A 14747-nucleotide genomic window follows, 5' to 3' on the forward strand; every position below is an offset into this window, starting at 1 on the left:
CACCTCCCCGCCGAAGGGGCAACGAGGCCTGCGTTTGGTGGGGCTGGCATTGCGCGACACAGCCCCGCGCTCCGAAGGGACGCGCGCAGTCGAGGGTCCGCAAGGTACCGGGTCCGGCATCCCGACCCCCGGACTCTCCCGCCGCTGGGGGCGGATGATGAACTGAGAGGGCTCAGGCCTGGAACCCCGCCTTGGGTGGTGCTGGGGCCAGCTCTGGGCCGGGGCTCTTGGGAGTGTTATTACCTGCCCGCCCGCAGGGTAGGGAGGGGATGCCTGCGATTCCTAGGCCCTACCGGAAGCCGCGCCTTCCGCGGAGCCTGGGCGTCGCTCGGCGCTCGGCTCTCGACTGCTCGCGCCTGGCTGCAGCTGGGGCTCTGCGCTCGAGGGGTCGAGCCTGGCCCGCCCCGGCAAAGGCGCGCGCTCGGCCGCGGCCCTGGGCCTGGGGCACGGGGAGTGCAGGCCCCGGCGGCCGGCGCTGGGATGTCGGGGAGGTCGAAGGTGGTGCTGGGCCTCTCGGTGGTGCTGACGGCGGCCACCGTGGCGGGCGTGCATATGAAGCAGCGGCAGGACCAGCAGGTGAGTGTCACGTGCCCGCGCCTTCGGGCCCGCGCGGCGGCGGAGGCCTGGGGCCTGGGGTCCGGCTCCGCGTGGCGCCGCTTCCTCCTCGCCTTTCCTTTCTCCCCTCCCGCCTCCGAGGCGGGGAGACCGCTCCCTGTGGCGTCCGGGAAGTGGGGGCGGTGGTACCCGGTGCTCTGGGCCGGCCCCGCCCCCGCCCCGCGGGTGTCGAAGCGCTGGTGACGCTTCCCCTGCATCTCGCCTTCGGGAATTGGGAGAGATACTCGTGTGGGGGGTGGGCTTTTCCTTCTTACGGAACAGTTTGCTAAGGAAACTAGATTCTGGGGACGATGGAGATAGCGGTCTCCAATTTTTCTCTTTTCGGTGGTTTTATGTGCGGAAACATGCTTGACTTGACCGCTCAGGGGCCTGTCCGTCTTGCTGTGTTTCCTAGTCCTATTTTCTTCCTTTTCCCATCGGCAGAGGTTACTGCCGGGCCCCCGTGCGCCACGCTCCGCCCCGGGCGCGTCGGGAAACAGAGATGAAGACGCGCAGCTGCTCCGGGGACGGAAGGCCGAGCTCGAGCAGGGGCAGCCGGGGGTGTGTGTTTGTGTGGGGAGGGGTGCGGTGGAGCCCGGTTGGCCCGGGGTGGACGCAGGCCGCTGGGTGAGTCACTGTAAACAGGCTTGTCTGCGTGGGACCGCGCCGGGTGCTCGGGGTGCAGAGATGCAGCAGGTGAGGCTTTTGTCCCGTGTTCACACTCTGGAAGTCAGAGGAGAGCAAGCCTGTGATGATACAAGATTTTAGGGGAGGGAGTGAAATGATTAATGGTGACGGGGCGCGGAAGAGATTAGAGATTGGGATTAACGTAATGGTTGTAAGGGTTTAGCTTTTGGAACAGAAGCGGGAGATTTTCTCCTCTAAGAAGGAAAAGATGGTGACTGGAGAAAATTTGAGATAGAGTAGAAGATGCTATGTCAGATGTAGCTCTGAGGTCAGCGAGCAGGGATTTTCCGAGTATGGAGTACGGCTGGGTGAAAGCTTGGTTCTGACCTCCAGCTACACATGCGATTGTTCCTGGAAGTTTTTACCAGGTAGCAGCCTGGGCCCTGCTCCTGATCTATTGAATCAGAATCTCTTGGGGATGCGGGTCCCACTTAGGTACTCTTTAAAAGCGACCCAGGGATTCTAACATGCAGCCAGGGTTGAGAACCACTGTCAGAATGGGACAAGTGTAAGGTTTAGGTATTTGGAAGTTAGAGGTTGAGATTGACCGGAATAACCTGTGTTTGTTTTACGTCCAATCATTCATTGCGGGGTTACTTTCTAGCAGCGGGAAAGAGGAGAACAAATGTTTGACACAGTGGGTGTGTTGGAAGGTTCAAGGAAGCAAGAAATAAAACAATGACTGTTGTCCCCCATTGTTTCCTGACTGACTGCCACATACCAGGCGCTGTACTAAGCACTTTACATACATCAGCCTCGATCCTCACAGGAGCCCAGCAAAACCAGCAGTGAGTACTACACGAGGAGCCGCGTTCTAGGTGTTAGAGTTGTGATGGTGAAGAGGTCTCGGTGCTTAGTAAGGTAGTCAAGTGGAAGTCGCAGGAGGGATGTGCGAGGCAGTCGGCACAGACTTTGAAACCTGGAGGAAACTAGCGAATGCTGGATGGAGAACAAGATCCCAAGCCCAGTGCTAAAGTCCCTGAGAAAGGAGGGGAGGACCTCAGAGCAGGTGTGGACGGTGTGGGCTAAGGGGCTTGGGTGGCGTGTGTAGGTGTGTCCTGATGGAAGAAGCACAGGAGAGAAGCTGGGGAGGGAGGAGTGGAAAGAGAGCCTCCGATTCTGCCTGGAGATCTTGCCAGGGGCACAGGGTTCAGGACAGTTGGTTTTCAGTTGTGTTATCAGTCCCAGGACTCTTAAATTTCCCAGCTTCCCCCGTAATGGGGACTGGAGCCCTAGGCCCGGAGGAGGGCCAGCAATTAGGTACTTGGTGAGTTGTTAAAATAGACATAATAGTAATTTAAAAAAACCCTACCCAGGCCCCAGGCCCTGCCCCCATTATTCTGCCTCCCAAGGCCACTGTTAAGTTATTAGAGTATTTTATGACCTGTAAAGTGTAAGTTATTAGTAATGACTGGATTGATGCTTTAGAAAGTCTCATCTTAGGTGCCAGGTCCATTTTCTGGAATTTTCTACCTGTCTTTAGTGTTTATCAAAGTAACGACCATCAGTGGGCCTTAATTTTTTCCTCTGCTGGTAGTGTTCTTTTTCCCCTTCTCCCCCCATCATGTAATTGTAATTTTTACTTTTTCTCTGTACATAATAGAAGAAGCCGAGTTCTTTACTTTCTTGCATCCTTACAGTTTGTTCAAATTTTTAGTAATTTTCTTTCTTGGATGTTTATTATTCAGTTAGGACAATTGCTAACAGGAATGTAGTTCACAGTTACTCAAGTAACTCTCATCAAGTTGTTTTTTCTTTTTTTTTTTGTCTGAGCCGCTGCTTGCAGGATCTTAGTTCCTTGACCAGGGATAGTATCCGTGCCCCTTGAAGTGGAAGTGCGGAGTCCTAACCACTGGACCACCAGGGAAGTCCCTCATCAAGTTTTTAAAGCATCATATATTAACTAAATTTTTAAAATTCAGCATAGTGGCAGTTTTTCTTTTTTAATTGTTACTTCCCATTTTTATATTAAATGATGCAAAATTTCTTAAAGTATGATAAGAGATCTGTAATAATACTGTCACGCTACCAAGTTAATTTGATGGTTTATTACATTTACATCCACACAGAAAGTTAAAATAGTAATTGAGTACTTGGAATCTAAGAGTTTTAAGTGTATTTTGGTAACACTGATTTTTGGATTTGAATGACACAAGGATGGGAACCACCTGTTCCCGAGTTTCACTAAAATCTGTTTCTTACGATTTTAGAGGCTTCGTGACGGAGTGATCAGAGACATTGAGAGGCAAAATCGGAAAAAAGAAAATATTCGTCTTTTGGGAGAACAGATTCTTCTGACTGAGCAACTTGAAGCAGAAAGGGAGAAGATGGTGTTGGCAAAAGGATCTCAAAAAACGTGACTTGAAATGCGTGTGAGATATTGATGGAACAGACAGCGTTAAGTGTGTGTGAGTGTTGATGGAGAACAGCTTAGTGAGATCTTCAGCCTTTTTGTGGTCACCGTCCTTTTAAACTTGATGAGGAAAAGGACAATGGATCGTATATTCTAAATAATTGCTTTAAGTGCCCCTTGTGTCTGAGTCGAGTCAGGCAGACGCTCTTCTGAGAGTTTGTTTGTGTGGTCAGCAAGGAGACCCTTCAAGCTTAGTGTCCAGAAACTGGGATTGTTCCCGAGAGCACTGAACCTGCAAGCCGGGAGGGATGGAGAGTAACATCCATCTGAGCAGTTTGATCAGTCGGCACGACGATGAAGCCACAAGAACATCCACCTCGGAGGGGCTGGAGGAGGGGGAGGTGGAGGGGGAGACTCTGCTGATCGTCGAGTCAGAGGACCAGGCGTCTGTGGACTTGTCTCACGACCAGAGCGGGGACTCCCTAAACAGTGATGAAGGGGACGTGTCGTGGATGGAGGAGCAGCTGTCCTACTTCTGCGACAAGTGCCAGAAGTGGATCCCAGCCAGTAAGAGCTTCTCCTTTCCTTTCCTTTGTCAATTCCCGCAGGAAGGTTTGTTTTTCTAACCTGTGAAAGAAACATGAATGTGAAAGAGACCCAAATAAAAAGATAACTCTTATATTTATTATTAGTGTAGTTGATTAACTGTAAATTTATATAAAACATAAATACATTTGTACTAATATATATTACTGCCAACCTCTATCACATTGTTAAATTAACATTCTCAATTTTAACCCAATAAAAATTAGAAAATTGGAAATTCTGTGTTACTTAAAGAATTAGCCACATTTTTCTATCAGGGTCACATTATTGTGGTTTTGGGGCCAAATTCTAGGTCCAGTGTAGAGCTAAACTTCAGACTCATAAACATAACTCTGGTAGTGTCTAACTTACATGGAAAACAACTGCTATACTATGTTGATATAAGGTTGGAATTAGGAGATTAAATATGTATTATGCCTTTTTCTAGGGCCATTCGTGTTTTCTCCTTGCTGGCCACCTTGATCTGCTGGCCGTAGATACATGCAGTAAGGTGCTTTGCCAGTCATCAGGGCTCTTAACCAAAACAGGATGTTTCCATTACGCGGAGAGTAGTAAAGACGTATGTACTAGAGGAATACTCTGTGTAATAGAATTTGTAACTAGGTCAGAGAAATTTATATATGTGTATGTGTATATATATTGTTGTGAACTGGGTCATTTTCTGGTATGTGGAGGTGTTTTTAAGATGGATTCGTAGTTATTAATAAATTAACACCGTTTTCACAGAAAGCAAACCTAAACTTTATTATACATTAGCTAGTTTTTGCCTTCGGGCTGTCTCTGCTTATAGATTCAGGGTTCTGCCTGAGAGCCTGGGTGGCTTTCCCCCATCCTCACAGCCTGCGCTGTAAATGCCCTGCCTCCAGGGGCCCCTGCTAACTGCTCCAGCCTCTCTCCTTCGTGCCCTCCTATCCCCACGTGGAAACGGAGCTTTGCAGTTAGGGTGAGCTTTTCCTTCTCCACAAGCAGTTCGTTCTTTTTTTTTTTAATATAAATTTATTTTATTTATTTATTTTTGGCTGCGTTGGGTCTTCGTTGCTGCACACTGGCTTTCTCTAGTTGCGGTGAGTGGGGTCTACTCTTCATTGCAGTGCGAGAGCTTCTCATTGCGGTGGCTTCTCTTGTTGCAGAGCACGGGCTCTAGAGCGCAGGCTCAGTAGTTGTGGCGCACGGGCTTAGTTGCTCCACGGCATGTAGGATCTTCCCAGACCAGTGCTCGAACCCGTGTCCCCTGCATTGACAGGCGGATTCTTAACCACTGCACCACGAGGGAAGCCCAAGCAGTTCTTTCTTATCCCTAGGGCTTTGTGCTTGTAAATTTCCTCTGTGAAACATGTGTCTCTACAGCCTCTACACTCCCCGCCCCACACACAAACACCTCTTCACGTGCCAATTCTAGCCATCCGTCAGGCCCCCGTCCACCCCACTTTTTCTAGCGCTGCTGTCTTCCTCATGTGGGTGGGCATCTCTTTTATGTGCTCTCACGTTGCCCCACAGCACCCATCACATCCCACTCCAGGGTTTCCACATCTCCCAGAGCATCAGCATCACCTGGGGAACTTCCAGAGGTCGATTTATTTTGCGGGGGATAGACCTGGGCATATTTAAAACACAAAACTTCCTGGGTGGTTCTGATGCACAGTCAGGACGGAGAGCCTCTGTGCTACTGTGATTACCTACTCTCCTCTTTAGCCCTCACCGCGTCTGTAAGCCTCTGAGAGCCAGTACCTCGTCTGTCTCAGGTGTTGTGTTCCTGGTTCCTAGCCCAGTGGCACAGTGGGAGCTCAGATGTTTTCTTGGAAGAATGTGTGAGGAGACCTCCTGTAGGAGTCGGGAATGTTAACAGTTGGAACAGCCAGTGAGAACAACGCTACCTGCCTTTCCAGTGTCTCTTCTGAAAGTCTGGGAACCACAGCTCTATCTTAGTGGGCATGCACTTGATGTTAGAAGAATAAAAACCTTCTGTACTCCCTTCCCCATCCCCATCCTGCCCTCACGGGCTGGCCGAAAGAAATGGAAGAACACAGCCTGGGAAACTTAGGAAATGGCTGGTAGATTGATTAAAACGTTGGGTTTCCTCTGTTCTAGATACACCTGTGATGTGCCTTTTTGTTTTCCTCCTAGGTCAGCTGAGGGAACAGCTCAGTTACCTTAAGGGCGATAATTTTTTTAGGTTTACTTGTTCCGATTGCTCTGAAGATGGCAAGGAGCAGTATGAGCGGCTGAAGCTGACATGGCAGCAAGTGAGTTAAAGCTCTTTCTCTAGAATTCATGGGGTTGGTCCCCCCACCTCCCCCGCCCCAGCGAAATTTACTGGAATAAGTAACTAGGGAATGAGGAACCTACATAGGAGCTTCTGAGTTGTTTTGAGGGTCACTTTATTTCACAATGAAAATCATACTGAATGTGTGGAGAAAGGAGTTAGTAAAAATACTCACTGCCAACTTAGTGAATTGGGTTTGAGATTCTGAAAATCCCACCCACGGTTTCATTTATACATAATACCAAACTCTGATTTTAATCGAAGAGGTTCACATTTTTTTTGGCAGCTATTTTTAGAAAAATAAAACCATTCTAAAAAATATAAAGATGCTGAATCAATATGCTGTACACCTGAAACTAGCAACTAGTTGTATATTGTAGAACAACTGTACTTAAATTTAAAAAAAAAGTAAAGATGGTCACCTTCATCCCAGCCAGCTATAGCCCGAACAGTATCTTTTAACTGATCTCCAGGTTGTATTAATTTTTGGGGTTTTGTTTTTATATTAATATGTTTATAACAAGGCACCAATGGTATATGCAGTCTTTAAGTTCTAAAAATGTATTAGACATCACTCACTCAGTTTTTATGTTTATTCATTCGACACATATTGAGTGCACATGACGAACCAGGCACTGTTCTAGGCCTGGAGAGTAGAATCTCGTGGAGACCAGCTGATCCTTCTCGCTGTTTTTTCTTTGTGGTGAGTGAGACAGCCAAGACCCTAGCCCCAGGCAGTGGACATTTATTTTAGATGATAAATAAACAAGTTAATTACCCCTATAGCACTTTTTGCTGTGAAGGAAATAAACAGGGTAATGAGAAAGATTTTAGGTTGTACCCTCCAAGGCACTTAGGGTGTTCCTTGTAAATTGTAGCTGTGTTCGCAGCCAGAGGCTATCGTGTTAATTATCGGTGCTTTATTAGGACATCGGTTGAAATCTGTCAGTGGTGATCTTAGGGAGCCTTTTTGGACTTGCCTGAGAATATGTAAGTAGAAAATGAACGGAAGTTTGTATTGAGGATACAGTCTTATGAGTATTCTAACTGGGATTTTTTTTTTTAAGTGTGCATGGGATACTGTGTCGAGGCAAGGTCAGATTAATATTAGTAGATTATTCTGAAGTGTGCACACGTAGGCAGATTTGCATTTGGCCTGCAGGTAGCTTCTCATAAAATTGTAAAATGGAAGAAGAGCAAATGTATATAATTTGTTATTTTCAAGACTATGAGTTTTCTGTGGAGATTCTTTTTAAAAGAAAAAGTGGCTTTTGATTATATTGCTCAATATATTGGCAGTATTGGCTCAATTTGCTTTTTTTTTTTTTTTTTTTTTTGCGGTACGTGGGCCTCTCGCTGTTGTGGCCTCTCCCGTTGGGGAGCGCAGGCTCAGCGGCCATGGCTCACGGGCCCAGCCGCTCTGCGGCATGTGGGATCTTCCCAGACCAGGGCACGAACCCGTGAACCCGTGTCCCCTGCATCGGCAGGCGGACTCTCAACTACTGCGCCACCAGGGAAGCCCTCAATTTGCTTATTTAATCAGACTAACATCTCTTGAAAATTATTTTTTCACTTCCAAAAGACATATGGATAATAAATACCCTGGGATAATGAAGTGAAAACTGGGACCAGACACACCTGGTTCTTGGAAAAGTAATGACCATTGTTTCTAGTTGCATCTCTTTTTCTTTCTCTCTTTCTCCCTCCTTCTCTCCCTCTCTCTCTCTCCCTCTCACCCTCTCTCCCCTCTCTCTCCTTCTCTCTCTCTCCCCCTCCCTCCCTCCCTCTTTCACCTTCTCTCTCCCTCTCTCCCTCTCCCTCTCTCCCTCTCTCTCTCCCTCCCTCTCTCCCTCTCTCTCTCTCTCTCCCTCTCCCTCCCTCTCCCTCCTTCTCTCTCTCTCCCTCTCTCCCCCTCTCCCTCTCTCTCCTTCTCTCTCTCTCCCTCTCTCCCCCTCTCCCTCTCTCTCCTTCTCTCTCTCTCCCTCTCTCCCTCTCTCCTCTCTCTGTCCTCCTCTCTCTCCCTCCCTCCCTCCCTCCCTCTTTCACCTTCTCTCTCCCTCTCTCCCCCTCCCTCTCTCTCCTTCTCCCTCTCTCCCTCTCTCCCTCTTTCCCCCTCTCCCCCTCCTTCTCCCTTCCCTTCTCCTTCTCCCTCTCCCTCTGTGTCTCTCTGTCTCATGCAAGAGCTAAAAGAGGATCCGTTGGTCTGGAATAGACTCTATTGATGTCATATTCCAATTGGAATGTGGGTTTTCTGTTGTTTTAAATCTTAAACTTTGTTGATTTATCAAAATAAGAAGTAGAAATGCTTGTTTATATTACAAAATGCCAACAGTAATGAGGTGACTAAAAGGCCCCTTCCACACACTTTCTGCGTCCTCCTCCTTGGTGATGTGTGAACAACAGTCTGAAAAGTGGGGAAGCTCTCAAGTAGGGTAGTTTTTACATTCTTGTCCTAGACACGCTCATTATCTTTCCACATGCTCTTCAGCAGATACTTGGGAGGTGCCCGTTGGGCTGTGCCAGCCTGAGCAAGGCCTTGGAGCTGTGCTGGTTCCCAAGGCCAGCCTGTTACTATGCGCTTGGGCTGGTGGTGTAAGAGCAGAAACGCAACTGGGCTTCTTTCTTTAAAGATTACAAATTCCAGAAGAGGGGGAAAACCATGTCCTTCATGATTGGATTTTTACTTTGCCCAGTAAATACGGTGATAATAGGAAAAGTTATTTGCAAGTAAGTATGTGAATTTTAACTTTCTAAAGTCATGAAATGTTTCCAAAAAAAAAAATACCGGAAATGAAACAACACACTTGTGTCTATACCACAGAGATTAACAGTGAATACACGTTTCCAAGTTACTCTAGGAGTCTGAGTGGGCAGAAGAGCTCATTCCATCCTTTTCTTAAGGTATTTCTTGAACAATACCTTTCTTAAATTGTAGTAAAATATATGTAACAGGGCTTTCCTGGTGGCGCCGTGGTTAAGAATCCGCCTGCCAATGCCGGGGACACAGGTTTGAGCCCTGGTCCGGGAAGATTCCACATGCCACAGAGCAACTAAGCTCGTGCACCACAACTACTGAGCCTGTGCTCTAGAGCCCACAAGCCACTACTACTGAGCCCACGTGCTACAACTACTGAAGCCCGTGCGCCTACAGCCTGTGCCCTGCAGCAAGAGAAGCCACCGCAATGAGAAGCCCACGCACCTCAGGGAAGAGTAGCCCCCACTCGCCGCAACTAGAGGAAACCTGTGCACAGCAACAAAGACACAACGCAGCCAAAAAGAAATTAATAAATAGATTTATAAAAACGTGTATATACATAACAGAGCTTACCCTCTCCACCGTCTTTAAGCACACAGTTCAGTGGCGTTAAGCATATTCACATTGTTTGGCAACCATCACCACCATCATCTGCAGAAGGTGCTCATCTCCCCACAGTGAAATCCTGTGTCTATTAAACAACGACTCCCTGTGAACAATAACTTTAAAGGGAGAGGTTTGTTGGCTGATGCAGACCTGACGCAAAAATGAGTGGAACGATTAGAAAAGTCTGTTCATGGGGTTAATTGGCAGACTGTCTGCAAATTTTACAAGTTTAAGGATGGGGGAAATTGAGACTTGGTAGGAGCATCAGCATCCCCAGGCCCCTTTGAGGGTGTGGTTGTAGGTCTCCCTGTTGGGCCATCGGGATTTGGGGCTGTGAACATCGACGTCGGGGAGCGTGAACTGCAGTCTCTTAGACCCTGTACAGCTTTGGGCTGCTCCTCATGGAAAGAAGAGTCATGGAAGGATTCTTTTCTTAGGTTCTGTCCCCTTTTCAGTTGTGCTGGCCCAAAATTAATCATTATTTTTATTAGGTTGAAAACATGGTTTTGAATAGCATGTGTAGTTTCTTCTCCATTTATGATTACAAAATTGCATTTAGATGCAAAGAGAAATGTCTAATAGGATAATCACTGAAAATGTTAAAAAGGATTATTTCTTGATGGTGGATTTAAAATGATTTTTACTTCCTTCTTTGCTCTTTTCTCTTTTAGTGAAGTCTTTTACAGTGAGACTGTGTTATTCATATTTCTGCAAAGTATTTCCCCATTTGGGGCTGTGAATTCATTATCTGTTCAGTATGAAGTTGGATGAGATGTGGAGCTGGGGGTGTCCTCCTCTCTGAGGATGAGCCAGGCAGCCAGGCCTTTCAGGTCCCTGCCCCTTGTTCTATTCTGATTTCACCTCAGGAACAGTTTCCACAGCTGAGAAAGGCTAAACCCAGAGTGGATGGTACCTCACGTTAACTTCAGCTCTGAAATTCTGAGAGTCTATTGTTTCTGCCCTCTAAAGAGCTTAGGAAAGTATATGTGCAGGGGTGATGCCTGGAATATTTAGTAAAGGTCAGCACTGTCCGTCAGAAATGCCGGCTGGAGCAGGCCCTGGGGCCTCCTGATGGCATTGCTTAACATGGTGTTTAGCGCTGCCTTTGAGTGGTGGAGGGGGACTGGGATGGGGGCTGCTTAGGGCAGTAGTTACTCATCACCAGTTCAGCCACACAGCAGCCTTGCACGTGTAACATGGGAGGAACAAGTGCACGTGATTAAGGGGAACAGTGATACTCATCTATGGAAAGCGAAAAAGGAAGTAGAATTCTATCCTGAGAATATTCCAAGATATTATCCTTCCTTTTCCCCCCTCTATTCATACTCAGAGTATAAAACAACACATGTTCCCCCCTGAAGTTTACCATCCCTGTTTGTGCTTTTCTCCCAGCCTGTTCTGCTTCTGTTTCAGGTGGTCATGCTGGCGATGTACAACTTGTCCCTGGAAGGTAGTGGGCGTCAGGGCTATTTCCGGTGGAAAGAAGACATCTGCGCTTTCATTGAGAAACATTGGACTTTTTTGCTTGGGAATAGGTAATGTGATTTTTAAAAAATCTTATACTTGAATGAAGATGTAAAGAATAAAGTATATGAGACTTGAGACAGCCTAATGCAGGCCTTTAGAGAATTAGAGTAATTACTTGTGGCAGTTACTGAGAATTTTTTAATCCAGAAAATGTTGTTACTTTAAGTTAAAAATCGAAGTGGAAGTTTACGTAATTACAAGGGTAGGTTTCCATACTTCTTATCCTACTTTCGGAGGAAACTGTTGGTTTCTACTGAGCAGGAAGACAGTTGAACAGATTCTTAGAATGTTAAAAAATAGAGACTTTGATTAAATAAGGCAGTTTAATAGTTGGGTAGGTGACTAATTTGAGGATAGAGGAATATTATGTCCTTTTAAAATCAGTGCCTTATAGGAGGTCAGAAGAAGAGAAATGATGGCAGTTATTGACTGCACTCATTTAAGTTGCTCTTGGTTAATTATTAGTATTTGTGTTTATTAACTCTGGGAGGTAGAAAGCGTTGTATACTGTTTGGTATTCACAGTGCTTGGCCAACTCCGGGCACATTAACACGCATATGGTTTATTCCTTTGATACTCTTTTCATCATGATGCTTTGAATTTGCTGCTGAGTGCTTCTCCTCCGTGACCCCTCCTTGGTTCATCAGACTTAGGGGTGCCGGGGCACAGACATCCACACCAGATGTTTTAACTAAGGGTCCGTGTGCATCTAGAAAGATTTTTATTGCTATTAGAGGTTAGCAAGTTTGCAGTTGCATTGGCGGATTGTTTGAGATTCTTTCTTTTTCTTTTAAAAAAAATTATTTATTTATTTAGCTGGATCTTAGTTGAGACATGCGGGCTCTTAGTTGTGGTATGTGGGATCTAGTTCCCTGACCAGGGATTGAACCCGGGCCCCCTGCATTGGGAGCGTGGAGTTTTAACCACTGGACCACCAGGGAAGTCCCTTGTTTGAAATTCTGATTGTTAGTTGCCTTCTGAAGTCCTGTGTGAGATTCATAAATCTTACATAATTGGGTTGGTGTGGACACGGTAAAGGTCAGAGCAGGGACTTTGTGCTTGTCCTCACTCGGAACTCCCTGCAGCCCGTTTTCTCGGGTGCTGAGAAGTCACAGCTCTGCCAAAGTTGCTGAGGAATCATGGAGGGGTGACTTTCTGCAGGCTGCTGTGAGGGAAAAATAGAACTGAAAAATAGAACTAGGAAAAGAATTGACAGCATAACTGGTTCTTTTTCTTAAAGAAAGGAAATCTGTTGTCTTAGTTTAATGATTTAGCTCTATTTATGGAACTTAATACACCCCATTTATAAGGGACAAGGAAGGGAAAAAAACTGATAAAATTAGATCTTGGAAGGTTTTCATGATCTTTCAGTGCTGTTCTGCCTGGTGGATTGTCTTCTGGAAGAAGTTGGATTTAAATTGCCTGTTTTAAAGAAGTTGGCTTATTTTAGCAGCAGGTGCTCAGTTTCATTTGTTCATTTCTAGAGCATGTTCTGAGAGGCATCAGCTGAGGCTCTTTTTCTTTTCAATACTTCTACTGAAAGATATTAATTACTCTCCAGCTTCTTGTAATTTAACCATTAAACTAGTGGGTTTTGGCCATATTAGTGTATCACTTGAATTATCGTTTACTTATTTAAATCAAGTCACTGAAAAAAAAGAAACTTCACACCACCCTGGTAAGTGGAAAACCCATATCACTTACATAAATAGAATGAAACTGTAAAAATAAGTGCACTAAAAATAAAGCAATGCTATTGACTCGTAGCTAGATCCCATGACCTGTAAAGGTAGTCTGAAACCCTCTTTCCTTTTTTTTAATCATATGATTCCATCTATATATTTTTTTCATCCAGGTGTATTGATATGTAATTGACATACAGCACTGTATGAGTTTAAGGTGTACAGCATAATGATTTGACTTACATACATCATGAAATGATGACCACAAAGTTTAATGAACATCCATCATCTCATATAGATATAAAATTAAAGAAATAGAAAAAAGATTTTTTTTCCTGTGATAAGACCTCTTAGGATTTACCCCCAACAACTTTCCTGTATAACATTCAGCAGTGTTAATTTTATTTATCATGTTGTACAGTACATCCCTAGTACTTATTTATCTTATAATTGGAAGTTTATCCCCCCACCTCTGGAAAATCTAATGTCTTTTTCTGAGTTTGTTTTTGAAGTATAATTGACCTATAACACTACATTAGTTCCAGTTACACAACATAGTGATTCAGTATTTCCATACGTTTCAAACTGATCACCACAGTACGTCTAGTTACCATACATCACCATACAAAGATACTACATAATTATTGACTATTTTTCCCCCCACTATACATTTCATACCCGTGACTTATTTATTTTGTAACTGGAAGTTTGTACCTCTTAATTTCCCTCACCTATTTCTCCCCTCTCCCCACCCTCCTCCCCTCTGGCAACCACCTGTTTGTTCTCTGTATCTGTGACTGTTGCTGTTTTGTTATGTTTCTTCATTTGTTTTGTTTTTCAGCTTCCACATATAAGTGAAATCATACAATATTTGTGTTTCTCTGACTTACTTCACATAATACCCTTAGCATAATACCCTCTAGGTCCATACATGTTGTCACGATGGCAAGATTTCATTCTTTTTTATAGCTGAATAATATCCAATTGTGTGTGTGTGTGTGTGTGTGTGTATCACATCTTTTTTTTTGCACTTCTTTATTGGAGTATTATTGCTTTACAATGTTATGTTAGTTTCAACTCTATAACAAAGTGAATCAGCTATATGTATACATATATCCCCATATCCCCTCCCTCTTGCGTCTCCCTCCCACCCTCCCTATCCCACCCCTCTAGGTTGTCACAAAGCACTGAGCTGATCTCCCTGTGCTATGAGGCTGCTTCCCGCTAGCTATCTATTTGACATTTGGTAGTGTATATATGCCAATGCTACTCTCTCACTTCATCCCAGCTTCCTGTTCCCACTCCCCATGTCCTCAAGTCCATTCTCTACGTTTGCATCTTTATTCCTGTCCTGCCTCTGGGTTCATCAGAACCATTTTTTTTTTATTCCATATATATGTGTTAGCATACGGTATTTGTTTCTCTCTTTCTGACTGACTTCACTCTGTATGACAGACTCTAGGTCCATCCACCTCACTACAAATAACTCAGTTTCATTTCTTTTTATGGCTGAGTAATATCCCATTGTATATATATGCCACATCTTCTTTATCCATTTATCTGTCGATGGACATTTAGGTTGCTTCCATGTCCTGGCTACTGTAAATAGTGCTGCAGTGAACATTGTGGTACATGACTCTTTTTCAATTATGGTTTTCTCAGGGTATATGCCCA

The 14747-nt window shown here is 45.2% G+C and overlaps 2 protein-coding genes across 5 annotated transcripts in view; both read left to right on the plus strand.

The window, feature by feature from the left end:
- Positions 1-389: 389 nt before the first annotated feature.
- LOC132475994 (protein PET117 homolog, mitochondrial) lies at positions 390-3645 on the plus strand. 3 transcript variants are annotated; one of them, XM_060077693.1, is made up of 4 exons: positions 390-576; positions 1039-1290; positions 2006-2290; positions 3492-3567. In XM_060077693.1, the coding sequence occupies exons 1-3, from the start codon at positions 481-483 to the stop codon at positions 2015-2017; spliced, it is 360 nt and encodes a 119-aa protein (XP_059933676.1). In that variant the 5' UTR covers positions 390-480; the 3' UTR covers positions 2018-2290; positions 3492-3567. The 3 variants fall into 3 exon arrangements, with proteins under 3 accessions (XP_059933676.1, XP_059933675.1, XP_059933677.1); XM_060077692.1 differs by lacking the exons at positions 2006-2290; positions 3492-3567 and adding an exon at positions 1886-1982; XM_060077694.1 differs by lacking the exons at positions 1039-1290; positions 2006-2290 and having other exon boundaries at positions 3492-3645.
- Positions 3646-3942: 297 nt separating this feature from the next.
- Positions 3943-14747, plus strand: part of KAT14 (lysine acetyltransferase 14) — a 40370-nt gene continuing 29565 nt past the window's right edge. For both annotated transcript variants that reach the window (XM_060077689.1, XM_060077690.1), the window contains exons 1-3: positions 3943-4201; positions 6365-6483; positions 11278-11399. In XM_060077689.1, the coding sequence (XP_059933672.1) occupies positions 3943-4201; positions 6365-6483; positions 11278-11399 (500 nt within the window). The remainder of the gene's footprint in view (positions 4202-6364; positions 6484-11277; positions 11400-14747) is intronic.

The sequence above is a fragment of the Mesoplodon densirostris genome, chromosome 16 (assembly GCF_025265405.1).
Source record: "Mesoplodon densirostris isolate mMesDen1 chromosome 16, mMesDen1 primary haplotype, whole genome shotgun sequence".
Lineage (NCBI taxonomy): Eukaryota > Metazoa > Chordata > Mammalia > Artiodactyla > Ziphiidae > Mesoplodon > Mesoplodon densirostris.